We start from the raw sequence: 19,150 nt of genomic DNA, 5'->3' as shown, positions 1-19,150 counted from the left end.
GCGCAGGACCGGAAATAAGACCCGCGAAAGGCATTATGGGAAATGAAGTTTTCCCACAAACAGGCCACTGTGAGATTTTCCACCAATATTCGAGCTGTTTAATTAGATTAAGCAAATATCTTAATCGAAAAGTACATGTCTGAATCCTATTTTGACAGCCAAAATGAAAGCAAAAACAAACACAGGAGTGTTCAGTCAGTGTTTATTGCTCAAACCAATAAAGATATGTTAATGAACATAATCCCTACATAGCATTCATTATGCTCAGATATCAGTTTACCATAATAGGGCTGTTCAGAAAGCTAATCAGCCAGTTTCCCTCAGGAAATTCCTATTGGGTTCGAAAAGTGACAAAAGTTCTGTTTAACATTACTTGAAAAGACTTTCACATTAAGCAAGACATTGCAAACTCAGACATCAAATGTGAAATTTAAAGCTTTATTGATATAAGAACAACAGAGATTCGTAAACTAGCATACTTGTGGTAGTCCTTATTTAGCAACGTGTATAATTTAAACAAGTCTCTTCAAGTAATTAATTTTCAAGACTTATTACATCACAAACCACCACTCTTAAAAGCTGACAGAGAATCCCAGAGGGTTTTAGGACTACAAACTGAACAGCTCTATAAATTCTTACTGCACAGGCCATACACAGATGTGTGTTCTTAATATTGCAGGTAAATGTGTTATGGTGAGCAACAGTTTCTCATGGATACAATTATCATTCACAACAACTATTTCGAAGGACATTCTGGTTAAGGAGGCCAACCAGAGTCCAATAAAAAGCACAGATGAGTTAAGTTAATGAGGAGTTCTTCAATGCACATGATTATATTATGATACGTATATACAGAGGACTGATGTGTTAGATTTTATTTAAAGGCTGTATCACCTCTGGACGGCCTAGCAAGCATGACAAAAATAAAATCGTCATTTGCCTCCTTTCATTTCAATACCTGTTTAACCTTGTGACTGTTAAGAAATACAACCAAATGAAATGATAACATCCAGGCTGTAAATGGCAACACACAACAGACAAATGGGGGGGGGGGGGGGGACAGAACAGTAGTGCTCCCAAAATACAGAGTTGACAGCCAGACTGCTGAGGTTTCTTTCTGGCAACATTCAGTATGGACAGGCATTCAGGTTTCTTCTACATATGAAGCTTGAGTTCAAGTAAATGTCAAATGGAGGCTGTTATTGAATCTCCCTTACCACAAATCCACTGCAGTTCTGCACACACAGGCTCAACGGTTGAGGTCCAAAATACAAACTGGTTGGCATTCACAGCTAACATTTCAGGTGGCTTAAGAGTACAAGTCAAAGAAACACCACACTTGGGAAAATAACTCAAAAATCATGAACATATTGAATGGCTAAATTCAAGAGGCCAACGCGCTTGCATTTTCTGGTCTTTCTCAATAGGAAAATGCCCTTGCTTAGTGTTAAAAACCTTTGGTACAATTCACTCACATCAACTTTTTAAAATACGTGTGGCATTGTGGAATGAATAAAATGAAAAAAGAGAAAGAAAAATCAGCACATTATTTGACCTATAATTACACAGTATATTGAATAATGTATGCTTAAAAAGAGAATATTTAAAATAAAATAACCCTAATAATACCTTTAGCTGATATTTTCCCACCTCTAAAAGATGAATAGAAAACCAAACCTGTCTCAAAGCGAACACGTCAGTGCCGACCCAGAACATTTTGCTATGCTCCGTTAGAAAATGTTTCACTTAACAAATTTGGGGAAATAAAAGTCACTATTCCCAAAGACAAATATGGCCTAAACTGCAGAAATGTCTCCCTAACTAAATGAAAACTCTCATATTCAATTCACATCAAGGCAGAGGTCTTTCACATAATTTTTAACTAATTCAGAGCAACCAAACTTCCCAGAATTCACTGTACATCACTGCAAATGCATTTGGAATGAGTTCAGAGCATATAAAGAAGTGCAAATCAAATCCATGGTTTTCCCTTGTCTGATAGTCCAGGTTCCATCAGGTCACCAGAGGGTTTCCAGTGGGATAAAGCTTAGGTAAATGGCAAGAAAGGGTTATCCTCACATCCCACTTTGGTTAGAAGGCCACAAACACAGAGTATCTTTTGCATGATGATCACTGTTTGCATAAGGTTAAATGACTCTTGAGTCATTTGGTGCGACGAAGAGAGCGAGTGCTCATTTGAATGCTGTTCTGTAAACTTTCTTGCATACAAAGTTCAAAGATGAAGGTCAAAGTCGACTGAACCGTCGAGTTTAGAGAGCGACAAGCTTGTGATGCCCATTTACATGAATGAAGAGATGAAATTAGTGGACTTCATAGAGTAAGATCAAGAAAAACAAGCTGGGTGGTATGATTAATAATGAAATTGGCATTATGAGAATGTGGATGATGTGTTGAGGGGGAGTTGACGAAACGGTGATTGTTGAGACGCTGATGTTTCGGCAAATACGGCCACGAAACAAGAAATGACTTGCATAAAAGTTGAGAATGAATGTGAAAAGGTGGAAGTTAGAAAAACTATTAGTTTCAATGTAGGCCTTGTTTAAAGCGACGGAGTGGGTAGTTCACGTGGGTGGTTCTCTCACTGTGCCGTTGGCTTTGCTCTTGCTCTTGGGCAGAAGCTTGCGGTTGATAATGCGCCTGAAGGTGGCTGTCCTCTTTTCTCTGTCGCCCATCATGGCCGCTTCGGGATGCTCCAAGTACTGCAGGTCATTGTGGGACTGGCTCATCCCTGGCTCCTTTCGCTGATGTCGCCGTCTGAAGAATAGCTTGGCACTCTTGTGCAGGAAGCTGCCTACAGGGGGCGCCAGAGAGAGAAGAAAATAATCAGCCAGGCTCACTAACATACTTCACTGAGCCAACCAGAGGGCTGTTTCATAAAACAAGATTAGAAAACAAGCCAGGCTTATTTTATCTGTTTCATAAAACAAATTAAATTAGTTCAAACTCAGTTACTCTGCCTGATCCGGGGCAGGCTAACTGTCAGGCTAAGCTGAGCTCCTCTAACACTGACCAATAGGAACGCAACACTTTTTGCTATTGAAATGACTGGGAAAAAGTGTCCCAATCAACCTCAATTATATCTAATGTATGTCTGTGTGTGTGTGTAACCTACATGTTTTCTTTTCTTACTGGCTAAATGTTTTGTGCCTATTTAATTAGATTGTTTTAAAATATATGAAAAATTTAAATAAATATGCAAAGACTAAATTTTAATTGGTAAGATGAATCTAAGCTCAGTAATTGGACCAAAGTATATTGATTTACCCCATTACAATAGTCCATTTACAGTTACTATCATAAAGATACACTTACTTGTAGATTTAAAGTTGTACATAAGGCACATTTAATGTCCAACATCAAATATTTTAGCGATATGTATATTTTAGAATTGTTGCACTTCTATTGCATTCCGTCTGTTTAGCGCGCATGTGCGCAGCAGCGCTCGTTCACTGTGAAGTTTAGCAGCAAAATGGAAATATTTGCATGACTTTCTAACATTTACAGATGGAGAATAAACTTGTGAAAAGTAAGTTATGCACTTAGAAAAACACCATGTCTCAAATGCATAAAATAGCACAAAATGTATGCCGTTTCCTATGGTAGATTGATCTGATCCATGATCGACCTCTAGGGCTGCTTAAAAAAAAAAGCGTGCACGCGAAATGATCTTGACTAGATAAACCTGGATCGAATTAGTGGGACTGCGTGAACTTCAATTACCTTTTATGAAACCGCTTTAGCCCCAGCTCATTTGTTAGGTTAATTCAAGTCAGGTTTTGGAGTTTAATCCTCACTTTCTTAGCATCTTTTATGAAACAGCCCTCCGGAGGTCAAACTCTGATCAACAAGAAGCTAAACAATAAAATTAGTAATCAAATATTCTTTTGGTATCATTGACTTCCATTAAGACACAGCAGATTTGATGGAATTGTGATGCAATCAGTGCATCATTTTCAGCTCTAAAAGATGCTACTGCAATACACTGGGCAGCATCAAATGCAAATGAGCTGAAAGAATACAAGCACACTACTAACACAGAGTATGCAAACATGTTCGAAAGTGCTTGGTTTTAGAATCAAAGCAGTCTAAACCAGTCCACACCAGCTTAGAAGTTCAGGATGGTTGAACTTCTGGATTTTTTTTATGCTGTTTGGGCAAGTTATGAGCCAAAATTGTCACTGAACCAACAATGAAAGGTTCAACAGCACAAAACAGAAAAAAAAAAAAAAAATAAGAGTTGCCTCCAAAGATTTGAAAAGCCAAACAGCATGTCAAATCTTTCTCCATGTCCAAAATTCAAGTTTGAAACCATATTAATCAAATACAGGGTAATAACTTGTGTTTAAAATGCTGGAGCATGGACTAGTTTTTTTCTAAAGGGTTTGTTAACCATTTCACAGGGAAGTCTACATAATTTTACTATTATAGACTTCTCAAGAGGTCACTTACTCTTCCAGCAATAAAGTCTGGTTAGCACAGGTTTCCACTTTAAGATGGCAAAGAAAAAAAAAAAGTGATAAGGGAGAGGTACAGAGGACAAAAAAGAAATTGAAAGTCATCAAATTACGCAACAGACAAGTACAGACAGAAAGACACTAGACAGACACTAGACAGTGCTGTAAAGTTCATATTAGACACAAACAAAGGTAAGACAATTTTAGTAGCTCTGTGTTTACTGGTATGCCACTAACAGACTTAAATTTGGTTGAGATTCTCCTTTTTAAGAAATCTTTCCAACTGTTTCTACCTGGTATTAAGATGCATTTTGGTTGATCACAAGTGGATGACGCTAAATACTGGTGTAAACTGTGTCTAAAACTTTTGGAGCTTGTCCACTTTTGACCACTTCCAGAGGTAGATAAAAACGCATTTGACCGGATTGCTTTCGTAGTGGAAACACTCACGTGGCCGAATGTGTTTTGAACAGCCACAAAAGACCCCCTACTCTCTGTCTACTGACTGAATGTTTAAACATTATGGGATGAGAGCTAGCCAGACGGGATTTAAACTTTGTAGACCCCAAGTTTGGTTTGAAGATGAAAAACGTAGCAATCACAATGTTTTCTCACCATTCCTGATTTCTAAGACACGTTAGGCATGGTCTAGCAGAGCTATCAGAGCAGAAACGAAAGCTGCGGCTCTCCGTATATTTTCCGGTTGTCTCTGGGCGCGTTCATATGTAAATTGTGCAAGCTTATTTTGTCCATTAGATCGAAAAATTTAGAGAAAAAAACAAAAACAAAAACAAACTTACATTTACCCACCTTTAGACCTTCTCCCAGAAGAAATCAGGAAAGAAGTGGTTGAAAGTGGACAAAAGCGACGGATTAAAACACCAGGTGGAAATGGGTATGTGTCTCTCTCATCTACTTGTGATCCAATCGACCAAAACATATCTTAATACCAGGTGGAAACAGGGCCTTTTATAGTCTTCTTTTGGAGGTTGTTCACATTAAGCAACTCGAATGACAGAATAAATTACTACTTTGCTCTCTGGCTTAGTGGGACATTAGTTTAAGATTCAGTTCAGCTTTTTAGAATAAATAATTCTAGAATGATATTGTTGTTACAATTTTGTGGGGCAAAATACCACCAATTGACATTATACACTACCTATAGTCTAGCACAGGGGTTTTTAAACTTATCCATTCCAGGTCCCACCTAGACAAGTATAATCTATCTTCAAGACCCACCAAAATATTTGAGATTAGAAAACAATTGTCAATTCTGTAAACTTAATCTTAATCTAAAAGTCTGATATGACAGAAATCGAGTATTTAATTAAAATATAAATTTTTTAGTACAAATGTAAAATTGCAAAATTAATATTTACATTTATTTTCTTCATTAACAGAAATATGTTCATATAAACTTGAAACATGCTTACTCCGGTCAAGATATGAACTATACTTGGCACTTTGAGTGTTGTTAAACTCATCGCGGTGTTCAGCGCGGAAAACACTCATGCTCATTCCGTGTGTACATGTGAAAGGCTTTTTAGAGACAGTTTCCTTGTGTTGGTAGGTAGCCAAATGCACACAAAGGAACAAAAACAACGCACTCTATATATATCTCTGAAAGACAACAGCGCCGAATGACATTTGAATTCTCCATTGTAATGCAATCTCATGCAGAATACGGCACAGTGATTGAAGTAAACAAGTTTCTTATTAATAACGCGGACTAAGCCACTTTATAATGAACCGAGACCCTCACAGTTATGTCAAGTCTTCAAAACATGCAGCGCATATTTATATAATTAAATTGCGGCTTTTGCGATTCGAAGCAACATCACGATTTCTATTTAATGTTGGTATATAGTGGAGCCCAAGACTAAACTGTGTGTGTCATTCACTGAAACGCAAATTTAGCTGCAGCCAAGCGACCTACTTTTTCCCACTCTGCGACCATAGTTTGAAAACCCCTGCACTAGCATATACAGTTACTGTTAAAAATATTGGGATCAGAAAGATTTTTTTTTAAAGAAATGAATACTTTTGTTCCAAAAGTGACAGTAAATGTATTTATGCTACAACAGTATTGTTGTTCTAATTAAATTATGTGCTTTTGAACTTTCTATTAAACAAAAAATCCTGCAAAACAAATGTATCAGTGTGATCAAATTGAGACTTCTTTCAAAAACATTAAAAATCTTAACGACTCTCAAACTTTTGAACGGTGGTGTAAATGCATGCCATTGACCTTGTTGTTCACATGCAACCCTGTGATCAGATTTATGACTCTAGTAAAGCACTTTATGTAGTTTTAAGGTGTAAACAGGTTAAATAGAAACTCAAGACCAAGCTCAGCATAATTCTGAATGTTGTTCTTCATACACAAAGCTCAAAGTCTATCCACGTCTTCCCCCCTCACCTTTTCCTTTTTTAGAACCCGTTTCAGAGGGACAGAAGGACAGAGATGACTTATCCACATCTGGATCCTCTCCGGCCTGGCTCTCCCAGTCCTCCACATGATCTGTGCCATTGGCACCCACCAGGGATTCTACGGGTTCGAGAAAGCTGGGTTCGGTCACTGTTTCTGAGGGTAATGCTGCTGCTTCGCTGCTGGTGCCCTCAGATGCTCCGGACATGGAAGCGTCCATTGCAGCTGCATATCCTGCCATCAAAGTCATCTCCTCATCCTGTGTTAAAGGGGCCTAGAGAGGAGATTAATAGCAAAGCTTCAATTAGAAACTGACAATTAAAGCCAAAGAGCTTGCTTTATGATGTAACTTTGTAACTTGGACAAAGTATCATGAACTGTAGAAAAAAATAAAAAAATAAATAATAATAATAAAAATTCTATCTGATACCAAAAATTGTAGCATTTTGTATGAATAAATTAAAATCAAAATCAGTTTTAAATGCTCCAAGTAAATTTGGGCATCAAAACATTATAATGTAAAAAAAAAAAAAAAAACATCTAAAAAGATTGAAAGATGCCCCAAAACTCCAAACTACAAACATTTTATTTTTAAAGTCTTAGGAAATGCTTGCTGATTTTATGTTTTGTGTGGATTTTTGTGTTGATAATCTTGACCTTGGATTAGAAGTTTGTACTATTTTGTATAAATAAATCAAAATCATCAAATGTGAATTAAAGTGAATTTGGGAATCACAAAATTATAATGTACAAAATGTAAAAAAAAAAAAAAATTATACTCAGTTTGAGATTTTCTATATATTGCATTAAACAAGTTTTATTAAATTATTAGTTTAAAAACAACAACAACAACAACAACAACAAAAAACAAAAAACATTTAAGTGAGCATTTGATGACACCAGTGGTAATACAAATGTAAAAATAAATGAAATGAGCATGCACAATTAAATCTACAATAACTACTGATACCGATAAAAAAAGCGATATGGTACCAATATATTGTACATCCTTACTAAATATGCATACAAGTCTTTTTCAGTACCTTGGTTACTCCTGAGATGATGATGGTGCTCTTTTTGACGGGAGATTTGAGCTTCTGTTTTGCTGACTCATGGAGCTGTCTGATGGCAGCCTCTGCTACAGGGTCGGTCCCATTTAGCATCAATAACTCTGTGCAGGAAAGAGAGAAAAAGAGTGTACAAATGCTGAATGTCACCCATTACTAATGTGGTATTTTGCATTTATGCTTGCTCTGGGGTTGCTGATGAGCACTTGTGGTGCAGAAATAAAAGGAAATGCATTTAGTCACTGAAGTCAACAAGCTTGGAAATAGATGCTGGAAATCTCACCTGTATCTGATGATGACAGGGCTTTGCTAACTTTGGCTCCGAGTATCGACGCCTGCTCCGACACCCTTCTCTCCGCCAGCTTACTTTTCGAGGGCGATTTGGATTCTGTAAAAGGGATTTTTAAAAACATAATCATATTAGAGATTTTGATTTAGTGGTTTAGGAGACTGACATGACAATTGTAGCATCTTCATATTTAACTTTGCTAACAAATACCCAAATAACACATTCAGATGAAATCCACCACTAATTTGCCTCCCTCAAAATCAACAACTGAATAAAAGGTCAAATGAAAGGTACCAGGTGGCAAAGGTCGTCCTGGTTTGCTCCTCACAGCAGTGACAGTGGTGACAACGGTGCCACAGGGCATCACAGTACGGTCCATCTCCACTCTCTTAGTAGGGGCCGGCATGGGCGTCTGCCAGCTCCGCACCTCGCTGGGCTCCAGATAGGTGAACTAAACAGAGCATGAAGAGGTAAGTTCAGGTTTCATTCATTCAGGTTGGTAAACAAATATTCAGGGTGGCATATTTAATTTGCTAATGGAAACAACAGGAAACTGAACAAAACTATAGTTTAGGCTTACTTATAGTTCTTTCTGCATATTAGCTAGGGCATTTTAATTCACTTCAGCATTAAAGAGTTTCAGGCCAATGTACACAAAAGGAGACATTTATATGAGAATTAAGTCTAAAATGTGATGTGAATCTAAATACAGTCTCATTATGATATATTTTACCTCAGTAGTTAGTGATCCGGTCACTTGATCTTTGGTCATGAGTGAAAAGGTCTGTTGACCTTTGGGGTGTTTCTTCACTAGATCAAAAGGCACGGATACCTGCCCTAACAAAGCACCTGGGAATAGAACAGGGAGTGATGTCTGATCAAATCAAAGTAATGCACATCATTTAATCAATGTGTTTGCCTAGGGAGGCAAAAGTGACACTGAATAAACAGACAAAAACATTTCACACAAGTGCATCTGGCCTGTTAAGAAATCAGAGTGAAAAGCCAATGACATGAGGTAACTGAGGCAGTCTGTAAGTAGAGTACAAATCATAATGTTACCACAGTATCCTTCTATTAGCTCAATAAATGTACCGCTTTTACCGCATTTTGAGGATATTTCATGATTTAGAGAAACAGATGACATAAAGTAGATTAAAATTCACAGATGACCTTCAAGCTTCTGCAGACCCAGATTAATGGATATCACTATTCTGTTTTTATGTCGTTAAGCTGGTTTATTTTCGGTCATGTGGACTTACTCTCCTGAGGTTTGCCGTTATCCACGACCTGGATGTTCAGCTCCTTTGACCGACCGCTAAGCTCACTGCAAAAACATACAGAGACAGGAGATAGTATAAATTATGCGGCATTCCCATCTAAAATATTGAAAGATGTCCCAAAAAAGCCAAACATTTTAATTTTAAAGTCTTAGGAAATGGTTGCTGGTTTTTAATTTTGTGTGTATTTGTGGGTTGACAATCTTGACAAAGCTTTTGAAGGTTTCCAATTTTGAAAAGGGATAATGGATAAAAATGGTAAAATAATAATAAATATAAAAAATGTTCAAATAATACACACACACACATACATTATATATATATATACATATATATATTTAATATATTATATGTGTGTGTAATATATATATATATATATATATATATATTCATATTCAAACAGGTTTCCCAGCCAGTAGTGTCGCTACAACATCAGCCTGATTCACATGATTTCCCTTTCATGTCGCCTCTTTCTCTCTCAGTAATTTCCTGTTCTCTCTCTATTGTATTTTTCTATAACAGTGGCAAAAAGGTTAATTCAATGGGGAGGTGGACCTCAACTCACAATATGAAGGGCTGGTCCCAGGCTAGAGTGGATGTGTTAGTCAAGACCGAGCTGGCGACCTTCTGAGGAGGATCATCCAACTGGAGGATACACTGGGGATTCATGCCGCCTGAAAGCAGAACAGAAATGGTTCATTATCTTCAACCACAAGCAATACCCTTCTGAAAGTAGACTCATTTGCTAATGTACATGTACCCCACTCAAATAAAACCAGATATTTGATGCAAGAGAAGAGATCTATTACTGTTTGAGCTAAATGACTGACTAATGCAGAAAAAACTCTTTGCCAAAATGAATTATGCCTAAATGGATGAGCTGCCAGTTGTATCCGTTAAGTGCTTGCTAGGCTGTAATAGTGACTTGGCAGGAGAGCAGCGAGACTATTAGAGCACTTCCGGAAATGATTTCCGAACAAAAGGGACATCCTGATTGAGGGAAACACAGGCAGTTAACTCAAGAAGTCATGGGGGCGGCGCTTTTTGGGAAGTGTTGCCTGCACTCTGTGCCCACAACAAAACTTTGTCCAAGTTATTGGCTTTATTTCTTCGATCCAAGCAATATAAAACATTAGCTGAGGTCTGTGGTGAATATGAGATCCATCTAATAAACAACAAAACATATGGGATTTCAAGGATGTGAATCTTTGTAATGTGACCATACGTTTAGAAATGGTCCGTCATAAACATCTGCCTGTGACAGAGAGATGAACATAAGAAAAAAATGGTGATACTAAATTGCTAAAGAAAAATTTAATTTCAAATGCTGAAAAGCATGTTTAAACCAATATACATCATACATGTTGCATTTTATTGAATATTGTATAAATCTGCATAAATCATTTGGCTAAATAGTAACAAAACTAAAAAGACATGCATTATGTGTGTGCGGTGAACCACTCTTTTGGTCACGGACCTGCAGCACCATCCTCCTGTTTGCATGTGACCCGGATGTTCTTCACTAATAGTTTCCATTCATGAGCTCGCGGGGGCTTCGGGGGTGAGGTCAACTGCAAGGTCTTGTTCCTTACTTCCTGTTAAAGAGGACAAAGGAAATAAAACATTATCACTCATAACATCAACAGCAACATCCTTTATTGTGTTTTTCTCTCCATTCTGAGAAAATTCCAAAGTTATGTAATTCTCTGAATACTATGAAATTTATCAGATGATTCAAGGCCTTAAAGGAAAGTTCACCCAAAAATTCACCCTCAAGCCATACTAGTTGTATATGACTATCTTCTTTCAGATGAACACAATCAGAGATTTACTTAAAACAATCTTTTTTCTTCCAAGCTTAATGGTAGTTAAGGAGGGGCCAGATTTTGAAGCCCAAAAAAATTAATCCATCCATTATAAAAATAGGGGGTTAATAAAGGCCTTCTGAAGCGAAGCAATATGTTTTTGTAAGAACAATATCCATATTTAAAAATGTATAAATTCAAATAACTAGCTTCTGGTGGACAACCATACGCATACTCCACAAATTGACTAGCAGCAAATAAGAAACCCCTGATTCGATATATATGACGTAGGAGTATTGTAAGATTAGACGCCTCTCGTGGTTCAAACAAATAGGGCTCCTCTTTTCTTATATAGAAATCACCCTACATTTATTTTTCAATTTCTCGTTTTAGACTTCTAATTCATGACTAGTGTTTTGTTTTGCTCTATCCTCTGTGCTTCTGCGTTCGGGTCATGCGTCAGGTCAGAAGGTACACTTCCGCCGCAAATCGATGTGTACAGCAGTCTGCCGGAAGCTAGTTATTATAGTTAAAGTAAAGTATAGTTAAGTATAGTAAAGTTTTAAATATATATATTTTATATGCAAAAACCTATTACTTCGCTTTAGCAATTAAAAAAAACAAACAAAACAAACAAACAAAAAAAAACACATTGCTGAAACTTTTGAACAGTTTAACCCCCTGGCACCGTATGGATTACTTTTATGATGGATGGATGGATGGATGGATGGATGGATGGATGGATGGATGGATGGATGGATGGATGGATGGATGGATGGATGGATGGATGGATGGATGGATGGATGGATGGATGGATGGATGGATGGATGGATGGATGGATGCATTTGTTTTGGCCTCAAATTGTGCCCCGTTCTTACATATCTCTGATTGTGTTCATCTGAAAGATGCTAATCATATACACCTAGGATGGCTTGAGGCTGAGTAAATCATGGGATAATTTTCATTTTCGGGTGAACTATTCCTTTAAGACAAACATAATGAGCTTTTAAAACTCTTTTCTGCTTGAAATGATACTGATATGAACCTTTTAAAGAGGATTAAGTGCTAATGTTGATACGATAAACGTTTAATGACATCTGCACATGGCTGTACCTGGACTTCTGCAGACTCTGCAGGTCGGCTGCTCAGAGTTACAAATGCTTGAGCTCCATTCAAGACCTGTCTGAGCCTGTCGCTCACAGCTGCTTCACTTAGACTCTCATAATCTCCCTGAAATACACACAGAGTCAAGTCATGTGCTTTCCGAAAAAATAAGCAGAAGTAACCCCTTTAAAAAACTACTGAGATTTACAAATGACAGACTGTGCAATGAGAACCATGCTTAATCATAAACGTTTATTTCTGAATATACCTGCGCAAAACTTGGCATCAGCTGCAAATCTACAGAGTCCAGGTGAAGCACCCTCCAGGAAATCTCCACCTCCCCATTCACCTCTTTCATCTGTAGGGCCAGCTGTGGCAACAATACACACACAAGCATTACTTATAACCGCAGAGACAAAACAAGGGTGCAAAACTGTAAAGCCTAAAACCTATTTTAACATGGTTTAATAATATAAGGTCTCAAAGTTAAAATTAAAATGTCAACCATCATGTAAAACAATGTTAGCAACTGTTTATTTGTTTATTTATTTTTTATTTTTATTATTAGGATTTTTTGGGGCCATTTTTTGGCATTTATTTGTGCATTAAATTACAATATATATATATATATATATATATATTTATATTTAAATAATATATTTACACTACCATTCAAAAGTTTAGGTCAGTAAGATAATACAGTAAAAAAAGTAATATTGAGAAATATTACAATAATGCAATTCAATGCATTTTAAAACAGTTTATTCCTGTGATGACAAAGCTGAATTTTCAGGATCATTACTCCAATATTCAATAAAATACATTAATAATAATAAATGACAAAAAAATAAATTTTCAACTTATGGCTATTTACCATTGTCAGCTTGCTGCATACAGAATCCTCTACCTTGTGCTCTTGTGTATATATGTGTATATAATCAATTTCAGAAAAACTGCTTGAAAAACCAACTGAAATAAACAGATGACAGATCTATGTTGACCTAATATCAGCTATAAATTAAACAATAAATGCAGCTGCTGCAAATCAGAAAGGCAGAAACACACAACGACCTACAACAGAATAATATAACACTGCCTACTTCAAACTCACAATAAACAAAGGGTCCGGAGCATTCTCATATTCACAACAGCTCATTGAGCTTCAGGGCCCACAGCACACAGAGGAATGGGCTGTCATGTCCAAGCACGACTGCTTTACATTTCTGGAGACTGAACTTGGGTGAAATGAAGAGGGAAAAAATGACAAGACTCCAAATTCCTTTCCAATGCAATGCTCTCAAGTTCATTCCTAAATCACATTAAATAATAGTATGAAGAGGGAGCAAATGCCAACCAGTCACTAATAATACCTGTAATGGCTTACAGTGTGATTTATATAATCAGGAAATGCTTCATTCGATATACTTCAGTCTTAGCCTGAAAAGATATTTGCTTACAGTACTTGTAACCCTGCCAATATTTGGACCCCATGTAGTAACAATAAATGTGTTATTCCACAACCTCTTCTGTGACTGTGGGCTCTAAAGTGCAATGACCTCTAGAACAGAAACAAAAGCCCTAAATATACTGTTATTCAGCCTACAAAGCCATTCTAACAAGCGCTGGGAGCTTTCCAGTAACCAGCCTTGACCAGCAGGGGAAACAGCCAGAAAATATGCAACAGCCATTTGGATTCCTCCAGAAATAGGCTGAAATGACAAATAGAAAATAAACACAATCACTCCTAAACAGGCCAGTATTCCGATGAACACTTGGGACATGCCTGAACAAAAAACAGCCCACTATAACGGAATACCATAAATCCGGGACGGATTTCTTGGGAATTTCTATGCGGAAATGAAAGATTTAACAACAGGTTAAACGCATTTAGCCACTCAATGCACTTAAGGCTAAAACAGGATCAGCATGACAATGAGGAGTCGAGGAACTTATTGGTTTAAAAATAGAAGTAATTCAATTGAGCAAAGCCGGTGTGAGCTCTTAAACACAATGCATTGTCAACTACTGACAAAAAAGCTGCAGCCCTGCACACTGAAATTGTGCTTTAAAGTTTTTTTTTGTTTTTTTTACTGCTATTTGTGGTGCAACATTAAAATAACTCTCTGATCAAGAGGTACAAGCTTTTCCATGAATAATTCTGGGCAGGATGTACTAGTGCAAGTCCACGTGTTCTTTCCTGAGGCAGAGACATATTAACGGTGATTAAAATAAAGGCAGGACACCGAGTCAGCTCTCGCGACCGAGGCACTTAATCTGATTCCCGTGGCGAATAAAACAGCAGAGTGAGTCACGCCCTATAAATCAAAAGCATGCAGGATGGTGCATGAAGCGTTACATCTCTCATGAGCTCAATGGACATCCTATTCAAGGGCAAATGTGTTTATTCCTCATTCCATACAGGTCTATTATGACTGTACACATACAGAGCCGTTGTGTTAACACTAAAACTATTAATCATTTTGGTCACACTTTAGATAAAAGTCCAATTCACACTATTAACTAACTATTAACTATGACTTTTGCCTCAATAAACTCCTAATTACTGCTTATTAAAAGTTAGTTAGGTAGTTGTTAAGTTTAGGTATTGGGTAGAATTTAGGTCTGTACAAAATGGTCATGCAGTTGCAGAATAAGGCTTTAAAAGTACTAATAAACAGCCAATATCCTATTAATATGCATGCTGATAAGCAACTAGTTAATAGTGAGAACTGGACCCTAAACTAAAGTGTCACTATCATTTTCAGTGATTGAAATAAAGCTGAAATAAATATTAGATGAAAAACTTAAATGAAAATGAAAAATGTTTACTTGGCAACTAAAAGATATAAATAAGATACAAATAAGTTGATGTACTAAAATCACTAAAACTAATAAAAATGACAAAAAATAGAATGAAAAAAAAAAAAAATTATCAAAAGCATATAACAAAACTATTAGCTGTAAAAAGCAGTTTACATGGTCACAAATTTAGTCATTTGATTTGTGACTCAGAAACCGAACAGAATCTGAAATATTTATTATTCATTTTTACATCATAACATTTCTTGGTTTTACAGATTTCAAAATGCTAAAACTGTACTACTTGCTTTAGATTAGATTTATTTTCCTCATAAAACTCATTACCCTTTCCACTCAAACTGAATGTACAGTCCAAACAAGCATAGTGTTGATTTATCCCCATGCGATTAAAATAACTATTTACTCTGATGACAAAACACGTGACAGACTTTCCTAGAATCACACAACAGATGCTTGTCTACTCCAATGTTTAAAAAAACTGGATCATCCTCCTAACCAATGTCAATATTTCTGGAAGCATTCAAAGAATGACTGTCTTGTTTGATGACTTGTTAAACAGATGCCAAAGCCGTGTGTTTACTCAACCATCCTCAAGTGACTTTAAAAAGCACAATAAACATCCGTTTTTACCTGCAGACGAAGAGGAGATATTTTCACACTGTATCTCAGGGGGGTTTCTGAAGATGTTGAACTCGGTAAAACACTGAGAGAAAACTGCAGCTTGTTTCCAACCACCTGACACAGGACATTCTGCAAAAAGAAACCAACTATGACTAAGAGGTGGGAATTTTAAATAACCTAACATTTTAACAAGTCATAACGCTGCTAATAATTTTTCTGAATCAACAAACAGGGCGCATGTCAAAAGCAGAAGTCTTATATCATACTCATATCTCTATTTTGATTCAACACATGCAAACGTAAATACAGTTCACACAGGCAAGTAGGGAGATCCACATATAGGTTAGTGTGTATAAACATTCAAAGCACGCCCTTACCTTTTTACCGGGTGTTTTTGTAAAGCTTGAAATCTGGTCCAAAGCCAGTTCTGATGACTGGACACCATCTTCTTCAAAGGTCAGCTGAATCCCACTCTAATAAGAGGAACAAAATACCAAAGTAATACAATAAGCAGAAAAAAAAAAACACACTCAACTTATAAGGAAATCACATGTGCAATTTTAAAGACTAACAATATATAGAGAGAAAGATACAGAGAATTACAAAACCAACCTGTGATCTACGAGCTTCTTCATTGAGGCCCCTAAACCAGGCTCTTCTCCATTGACTCTTCCAGCTTTTCAGAGACAGCACCCAACATAAAATCCCATCAGCTTCCTCTGAATCCACATGACTGAGAGGTGTTTTCCCAGCAGGAGGTTCATTGGAAAAATACAGCACCAAGTATATAACCAAAGTGACAACCGAGGCCAGAAAGAGAGTGACCATGCAGAGCCACTGCCAGTCACCCACCCAGGAGAAATCACCATCCATAGACGACATGATCACCGAGCCATTCACTTTAAACCCTTAACATGTTTACCCTCAGCTCTGCTCCTCACCCTTCCGCATCTCAACACAATATAACGACACTTTCCTTCCTAGAACTGGCTAATAAAACACCTTCACAAGCAGCAAAAATGAAAGTTCACGAAGGGATGGTGGGTGGAAAACACGCGAACGGTGGATTGAGGCTCGTAAATCTCACTTCAACCGGCACGACAGCGACAGATAAATCTCTTTTTTTAACAAAATACAATTATTAAACGTGATATTCATAATATTAGAGCATCTGCACAAGTACTTACACACTAAGTAGCAATTTCAACATACGCTAGTCACAGTAAACCGGGTGTGAATGAATCTGCGAGATTTTAACTGATTAAATCGTATGTTAGCGGACACAAGCAGCTTAAATGTTAAATTTTTTTGCTGGTTTAAAAAAATATACTTAATAATATACATTAAAGACCTCTCTTGGACAATTATTGGCTATTTAAAGACATCTCTAAATAATGAAAGCATTAGATCCGGAGTACCCGAGGTGAAAAAAGTTCCTGAAAATCCCCCGGTGTTGTTGATGAGCCACGTTACCATCGCATTAGCCGAGCACTATCCCACAGAAAACAAAAAAAAGAGTTTAAAAAGTGAAATTAAGTGCAGTTCTCATCTTCTATAACGGGACTGCTCATCCTCCCGTGAGTGTAAGAAGAGAGATAAAAAGAGAGGGGCTGTGTGTGACACACACCTCTGATTTCTAGGATTATTAGCTTTGCGTTGAGGTTCTCTCTCCTACATCACCGTCACCAGACGAGACAAAATAAAAGTCCCCACCGCAGTTTTCAAAATAATACAAATTCATATAAAATAAATAAATTAATGAAATTAATTACAATATATTGACAAAAATATTAATTTATCAATAAGAATATTTTTTCTTTATATTACCATATGGGGAATTTATGCGTAGCAGAAAAAGACAAAGGTCTTGACTCTTGTGACATTTCTTTACACACCATTTGAACAATGGGCGTTTCTTTGTTTATATGGCAATTTTTGCAGTTTGAATATGAAAATTTGAGAGTTGTGTGGTTAAAACAATTTAATTGTTCACATTAGTCCTAACCCTAATTTCCCAAAGTAGCATATATATAAATAAGATTGACTATTTTTTAGAATCAGGTTAAAAAAAGAGGTGATTCACTATTTATTCTTAAACAGTTTAATGGTTTAAAAAAATGAATTCTCCTTAGGCATCTTTTCGCCAGATCGTTCGCCATACCTATGGAAGCCCGTTTGTGCTACAGTCATAATAAAGAGATAACTATAAAATCTCATAATTATTTAGTATTTCATTATATTGAGAACATTTCTCCTAATAATGACTTACTATATCATAACAATGAGAAACTTTCTCTTAGTTATATACAATAAACGTTCAGATAATTGTGAGTTAATGTGTTATAATATTAGGGGGAAAAAATCTCATTATTATGAAAAAGTTTCTCATCATTATGACTTACAGAATCATTTATTTACTCTCAAATGTTGCCGGAACGACACTGATACTTATATATTATATGTAATATATGTTGTTATAACGCATTATTTGTTAATAACATTAAGCAAACTGTAAATATTGTCGATCATTTCTTAAAAATTACAGAACATGATCAATCGTTAGATAACTTATAATTTAAATAATTGTTTGACAAATGTCACAAACAAACCTATTATAACAATTCTCTAAAAATGACTGTTTTGCTGTGCTGCATATCTGCGCGGATGGAGAAAGCAGAAGGAGAAATAGTGCGCATCAAACACAAACAGATTTGATTGCTAACATAACATTTTTGTTGTTCATTTTGTTGTAGCATTTTATAATTGGATTCTCACTTTAAAGTTTATGATCCAACTAATTTTCACGCTAAACAAATAATGAAATCACTATTAAATATTTTGATTCGATAAGAGAAATATAACATCTGAAGTATCCCTACGCCGTTTCGCAACGTTTTCGTATTTCTAATAGCGGTGAATGAAATACTACATTAAATATATATATTTGTTGTGTTCCCATTTGCTTGAATATAAGAAGACAAACTCCATAATAGTGTTTTCACAACTTTCAAAAAGAGGGGAAAAAATAGAGAGAGATCGATAACGGCAGTCAGAAGACAGAAAGATGTAATTTTTACCGTCACTCCCGCGTTAACGGGTTTTTTTTTTTTGTTTTTTTTGGTAATTTAATACAAAGTATAGGGTTATAAATGTGCCTACATTAAAAAAAAACATATAACTATTTTTAAGGATTTATTATGCTGATGACCGTTAAAACGCGTCATCACAGTGTGTGAAACTTAGGGCTTCACAGAATCATCA

General features: G+C 36.4%; 1 protein-coding gene across 3 annotated transcripts; it reads right to left on the bottom strand.

Moving 5' to 3' along the window:
* Nucleotides 1-195: 195 nt before the first annotated feature.
* On the bottom strand, nt 196-17,568 carry LOC137028683 (C2 domain-containing protein 2). 3 transcript variants are annotated; one of them, XM_067397774.1, is made up of 15 exons: nt 16,502-17,568; nt 16,267-16,362; nt 15,899-16,018; nt 12,717-12,818; nt 12,458-12,574; nt 11,017-11,134; nt 10,105-10,213; nt 9,522-9,586; nt 8,993-9,108; nt 8,554-8,710; nt 8,254-8,358; nt 7,947-8,074; nt 6,895-7,177; nt 4,471-4,507; nt 2,580-2,812 (listed from the first exon to the last, which is right to left on the bottom strand). In XM_067397774.1, the coding sequence occupies exons 1-15, from the start codon at nt 16,769-16,771 to the stop codon at nt 2,728-2,730; spliced, it is 1,908 nt and encodes a 635-aa protein (XP_067253875.1). In that variant the 5' UTR covers nt 16,772-17,568; the 3' UTR covers nt 2,580-2,727. The 3 variants fall into 3 exon arrangements, with proteins under 3 accessions (XP_067253874.1, XP_067253876.1, XP_067253875.1); XM_067397773.1 differs by lacking the exon at nt 4,471-4,507 and having other exon boundaries at nt 196-2,812; XM_067397775.1 differs by lacking the exons at nt 4,471-4,507; nt 15,899-16,018; nt 16,267-16,362; nt 16,502-17,568 and adding exons at nt 13,323-13,417; nt 14,052-14,404 and having other exon boundaries at nt 196-2,812.
* Nucleotides 17,569-19,150: the final 1,582 nt, after the last annotated feature.

Source organism: Chanodichthys erythropterus, chromosome 10 (assembly GCF_024489055.1).
Source record: "Chanodichthys erythropterus isolate Z2021 chromosome 10, ASM2448905v1, whole genome shotgun sequence".
NCBI classification, from domain to species: domain Eukaryota; kingdom Metazoa; phylum Chordata; class Actinopteri; order Cypriniformes; family Xenocyprididae; genus Chanodichthys; species Chanodichthys erythropterus.
Note: the sequence above shows the minus strand (reverse complement) of the source record. Positions and strands in the feature narration are given on the sequence as shown.